Source organism: Serinus canaria, chromosome 10 (genome assembly GCF_022539315.1).
Source record: "Serinus canaria isolate serCan28SL12 chromosome 10, serCan2020, whole genome shotgun sequence".
NCBI classification, from domain to species: Eukaryota; Metazoa; Chordata; class Aves; order Passeriformes; family Fringillidae; genus Serinus; species Serinus canaria.
Window position 1 is genome coordinate 13,159,653 of NC_066324.1, and position 6,000 is coordinate 13,165,652.

At 43.3% G+C, this 6,000-nt stretch overlaps 1 protein-coding gene across 4 annotated transcripts in view; it reads right to left on the reverse strand.

Annotated features, from left to right (window-relative positions):
* The window catches only part of CCPG1 (cell cycle progression 1), a 26,405-nt gene extending 20,808 nt beyond the window's left edge, over window positions 1–5,597 (reverse strand). Inside the window, exons 1-2 of one of the 4 annotated variants that reach the window (XM_050978674.1) lie at window positions 5,448–5,597; window positions 1,770–1,841 (exon numbers count right to left, since the gene is read on the reverse strand). In XM_050978674.1, coding sequence (XP_050834631.1) covers window positions 1,770–1,829 — 60 coding nt within the window. In that variant the 5' untranslated portion in view covers window positions 1,830–1,841; window positions 5,448–5,597. Of the gene's footprint in view, window positions 1–873; window positions 998–1,769; window positions 1,842–5,447 lie in introns of those variants that run through there. The other 3 variants (XM_050978675.1, XM_030228456.2, XM_050978676.1) reach the window with 3 other exon arrangements.
* Window positions 5,598–6,000: the final 403 nt, after the last annotated feature.

Below are 6,000 nucleotides of genomic sequence, written 5' to 3' on the forward strand. Positions count from 1 at the left end.
TACCAGAAGAAAGCTAATAATGGCAGCTCTCAAACACCATTGCTGGCCCATTTTTATTTCACTGAATCAGAGATGAATAACTGGGAACTCAAAATCTCCATGTCACAGAAATCTGTTCTGCTTTGACTAGACAAATCCCAGCCATCCTACAATCTTGTGTTATGTTAACTTATTTAGACAGCATAATTCATTTCCAGTTATAGTATAAAATAACCATCCCAAGAATGAAAATAAAGTCTGCACTTCACAGCTGAATAACTCAACTGCTGAACTCAACCTCTAAATCTTTTCACTTTTATCTGAGCTCTGTGAGTCCAGCAGCCTGTTACACTCTTGTAGCCCACTTGGCCTTGAGGAATGGAGTGCATGAGTTTTCTGTTTCTTTTGGTGACAAGATTCCCAACCTGTCATCCAGTCCAAAACAAGGAAAAGAATTTTTAGCCATCTCTTAAATACCACTTTGCTACCAACAGAAATGAAAGCATGGCCCAATATTTATAAACTTCAAACTGTATCACTTGTGACACAGAACTGTCAAAACATGAGTGCAATCACAAGTTTGTAATAGCTTGGTTCCAAGTAACTAATTTTCATTATAATCTGCAAAACAGGAGTGTGCAATGAAGAATAGATGAACACCATGCATGATCTTCAGCCATTTTTCCCAACTTTCCTCCTCTGAATGAAACAGCCCAAGCACTGGTCCTTGAATTCTTTTCTGGGACAGGCAACAACTAAGTGTCATTCCAGGAAAACTGTCAACCCATCTGTCCTGAGGATTCTGGCTCAATGGCCTCCTCAGTTTACAAGACAATGCTAAATACATAAGAATCAAACCAAACAAGCAAACCAACCCACCCATCCTATACTCACACATCAGCCACGATCTGCAGAGATACAGAAATCCTCAGGACTAAAGGAGGAAATGATACTGGATACCCACACTACCAGGAAGGGCTTCTAAGGGATTCTGAGCAAGCCAGGCCTGCCTTGTTCACTGTGGGAAGGGAAGATAAAACACTCTTCTTATCTACATTCATGTGTGTGCACCTGAGCAGGTGTTGAAGGAACCGTGTCAGCCAGCGCAGCCAGTGCAGCCATTTGATCAAACCTAAGGGCTGACCTTGCCATAAGACTCCTGCTCTCCCCAGACTCCACTGACAGCACTGATTTCATCCACACAATGCAAACTTTGAAACCAACAGCAGATCCAGACCCCTTTCCCATGACAGTGGTGGAATATACACTTGTCCCTATCCTCATTTTCTGTAAGGAGACTATGTAAGGACAGAGGGCTGTTCCTGAACAGCCACTACTGAAATTAGGATCAGATACCTTAGTGGTAGAAAAAACTTGGGGAAATCATGGAATCATGCCCTTCTGCACAAGATATTTTTCCTGCCCAGTTCTTGTTCTGGTGAGGGTACAGATTTATCAGGAGGAGAAGAAATATATTAGCAAAACCAGACAAGTTACATAGAATGCTAATGTTTTCAGGCAGGGTGGAACAGAAGAATGCATGCCACTAAAATTCTTCAAAGTAAAACTTTTGCAGAAAAAGAGGTTATTTTAAATATGAAAATTTGTATCAACTATAGTAAAAGTATACATTTTTTTAAATAGTAGTTTCATTATTTATTTCTAAATTGCTCTTCTATATTCTCTGGTATGCAAGATCCACACAAAACAAGAATTACTAAGCTGAAATAGTATTTACTGCTTATAGATAGCTTTAAATGGCAGAACTGCACCACTGTGAAACTGGGTACCTCGTGATTGATGACAGTCCAGCCGCAAGACGAATCACTGTCACTGGAATTTTCAGACATTTTCAAAGCACACTGCAGATAAAAGTAGACTCTTTTAATATGCAAGACACACAATTTTACTGCTCTATTGAAAAATAAATAAACATAAGAATGGAAATCATCATGTTACAGAAGAATATACTAACACACAAATTGTTATGCTGGAATCGAGAAAAAAAACCAAAATAAAAGTTGAGAAAGAAAATATATTCTTTTGTGCTTATTTCCTACTATCTTCTTTATACTTGGAGTAAATATAGCTTTGCTAGGCACATACTTATTTCAGCCAGCCAAAAAGCTCTTAGACTAGACATACACACACAAAGCTAGTCAATAAATTAATAATTCAAGTTAAATAATGATGCTATAGACAAATTTTAAAACATGAAATAATTTCTGCTTTGTTACATGCACGGAAACTACAGTTTATTCAAGGAAAACACTGTGAGGTTTTTTTGGGTTTTTTTTGAGAAGAAACAGATTAGGATCTTTTGGAACTAATTTTCTTCAACTACTGGGCAAAATCAATGTTTCCTGTTTCTTTCACTCCTTTTAAGTACTCTCAAATACACCCATTCTGAGGAAAATTGACAGTACCTGGCAACTGCAAAAACAGAATGAAAATAACCCAAAGTGTAATTTTTTAAAATAATATTACCAGATGACTGGCAGCCACTTTCAGAAGAGAATTGTCCAGCTGCAGCTGCCTGTATATCTTTCCTCCTTTGTACAGGAATTTACCAGGAATATAGAGTATTCATTAACACCATATTCAGATCAATTTTGCAAGTCCTTAGCTAGCAAAAGACTTTATAAAGAAGTTTAAGACATTTTTTGTTCCTTGACAAAAAAAACCATATTGAGTTGTTATATAAAATTTACTATGGATTCATCTTGGTGGGAAAAATATTCCCAAAATTGAACAATTTCTAATCAATTGTCTGTTACATTATGCATCAACATAATAAAACAGCCAATGAAATCATGGCTCAATAAAGCTTTTATCACAGAATTTCAGACACCTGCTTTATTTCCCACTCTGAGTTAATTCCAGTAAGAACACAGAGGAAAGCATCTGTGTTTAAATTTATTTGCTCTCTACTTTATTATCAATCCTGCCTTCACTCCTGGTTTCTCAACACAGAAATTATACATAAAACTTTGAATGAGAACATCTAAGTACATCAGTGTGGCTAGAAATTGGCACAACAAAATAAAAAACCTCCAATTCCATTTAGGTTTCTCTCAAAACACAGTAAACGTGTCTCATATCTCTGCATTATGGTAGTTACTGAATGTTTTTCTAAGATAAAACTGTTTTCTCATCAACTTCTACTAATATATTTACAGTTCCTCTGTAAAAAACGGCAATGCTGACAATCAAAACAATAGTTTAAGCACAAATATTCACTAAAAATCAACTTAGGTATGAAACTAAGAGAGAAACTGAATATCTGTTTTTTTATAAAGCCCTATTTTGAATATAGTTGTCATTTTCCAGTAGATATTTTTCTTCCTTCATTATGCTTTTCCTGGAATCTCAACCAGGGTATGTCAGGTTGGGAGGGGGTGGGAATAAATCTATTTTGGTTTGAGTTGTTTGGGTGTTTTTAAATCACACTGCATAAAAGGATCCTTTTTTTTTTTAAATCGTGATTTATTTTTAAATCATACTTCTTCAGTCATCAAAATAACAAATGCCCAAATGGCAAAGACGAAGTTCTGGAGCTGACATGTGACAACGACATCTGCTTGCTGTCATTAATTACTCTAAATTTGACTGGGCATCCAGCAGCAGCATTCCTTTCACAGGAAGGGAACTCCCAGCACCTGACCCATCACCTGGCAGAAATATCACTGCCTGCCTTGCAAAATCTGAAGTGAATTCCTAAAAGACAACCTCAGGGCACCAGTACAGTTTGATACCCGTGCATCTACAGTTTTTAAAATCCCAAATTGTCCCAGCAGACTCTGTGCTGGACATTTCAACATCTCTCTTCCTCCAGCTAACTCAGCATTTCACCTTGGGCCTGGTGAACACAACAGAGACACCATCCTGCTCTCCCTCTCCAGATTAATAAAATGCAATAATCATAACTAAATCCGAGGTCAAATTCAATCCCTTAAGTACCCTGAAAACCAGAAGACTAATTTGAACCCAATGGCTAAACTGACTCACTCACAAAATCTCCTCCAGTTTGATTCTCCAGCAAATGACAAATACCCACTAAGAACCAATATGCTTCTCCAACCAGCCTAAAGGGGCTGGAAATGCTGCCACTGTCTTCCTGAATGTAACTTTTTCAAAAAGGTAGCTTTTAGCAGGAATTAAAAAGACATAAAGCCTTCAAACTTCCTAATGAATCAAATGACACTAATGGGTTCTAGGCCAGGAACAGCAGGGATAACTGGAGGATACGCTAGGGTGTTACAGGTCTCCTGTATGTCAGGCCAAGCCAGAAGGAAAGTCTGGGGAAAAACCCAACCAAAGCCGATCCCATGGTGCCCTGGTTTTGTATGCTCACTATGTATTTTCACTGCCACTTTTGGCATCACCTTCTTAATTTCTGTCTGGATAAATTAAATATCTGTTATGCTCAGAGTGCAATTTGGATGTATTTGGGGAAAGGGGGCAGAAACTCCAAAGCATTAACTATTTTCCTATCCTTAGTGAAATGTAAACCAGAAGCGTAAGGTGGAAAAGCTTACAACCATATGTACTGTTGATAACACAATACCAAGTTATCCCAGATATATACATAAAAATAAATCTGAGATACCACATCCTATTTATCTACTGTGAAGGAAAATAAATACCAGTCTTAAAGAGAAGGACCATTCCAGTTTAAATAAACCCTTAAGGTCAATCATCTAAAAAAAGGATTTCCTAGACTATAAAAATAATCTTCAATAAGCATGGACAAAGATGAGTAATGAGCACCAAGAAGAACATGAATATGTTCTACAGAGTTTGCTGCGCTGTCATTCCAAGTAAAACCTCTCGGTTCTCTTCTACAGTCGATTCTTTGTTGCAAAACAAAAATAAAAACAGGTTCAGTGCTATTAAACTTCAGGGTTCTCATGGAAGTTTATTATTTCTACTAAGTAGTAATTTCTTCCCCTAAGTAACATTCTTCTCTTGGAATATATTTAGCAACTCATATTAAATACAGAATATTTCCTTGTTATGAAGGAAAGCCAGACTCGCGCAAGGCTGGCCATTCCCTGTCAGTCCCTACCCCCTATACCGCGCAGGTGCTCCTGTAGCGCACCTGAACCAGAGCGCAGTTAAAGCGCCAGCACACTGTTTATGAAACAGAGCACCTTGCATCAGCCGGCGAGGCAGCGGCAGACGATGACAGAGAAGGAAGTTGGCAAACGCCAGCGCCCGGGGCCGGGGCCGGACAGCGGTGACCGCCCCCCGTAGCCCGCGCGCCCCCCGAGCAGCGCCGCCGCCCCGCGCGGCCCCGCTCACCCGCTCCCCGCACCAGGAACGGCCGCCCGGCCCCGGCCCCGACGCCCCGGGCTCAGCCCCGCTCCGGGCGGCCCCTCCCCGCGGCAGCCGCTGCGCCCCCCGGAGCTCCCCGCGGCCGGGCCGGTGCAGGGCGGCCGCCCCCGCGGGCCGGTCCCGCCGCCTACCTGAGCGCGGCCCTCGCGGGGCCCGGCACGGACGAGGGGCCGCGGCCGCAGCCGCCGGTGACGCCGTCACAAACAACCCGGCCCGCCCGGGCCGGCGCCTGCGCGCGGGGCGGCGCCCGCAGCACCCTGGCGAGCGTAGTCCGCGCCCCGCCGCGGCCCGGCGGCCGCAGCGCCCAGAGCGGCCCGGGCACCGCAGCGCCCAGAGCGGCACCGCAGCGCCCGGCCCGCCCCGCGGCCCGCCCCGGGCACCGCCATGGCAACGCCGCGCCGCCGAGCGCGGGCCCCGCGGCCCCGGCCCCGTTTGTGCCGGGCGGGGGCTGCTCGGAGGCCCCTTCAGCGCGGGCAGCGTTGTGCCGGGGTAATCACGGGAGAGCCGCGCTCAGGGACAGCCCGCTCTGAGGAGACGTGCTCCGTTACATGCCAGGAACGCTTGTACTAAGGGAAAGGATAAACAAAGTACCGTCACCCACACCCTCGCCCCCCAAAAAACCAACCAAACGAACAACCCAGAACGTGCCACCACCTCCCCCCCCAAAAAAAAAAAAAAAAAAAT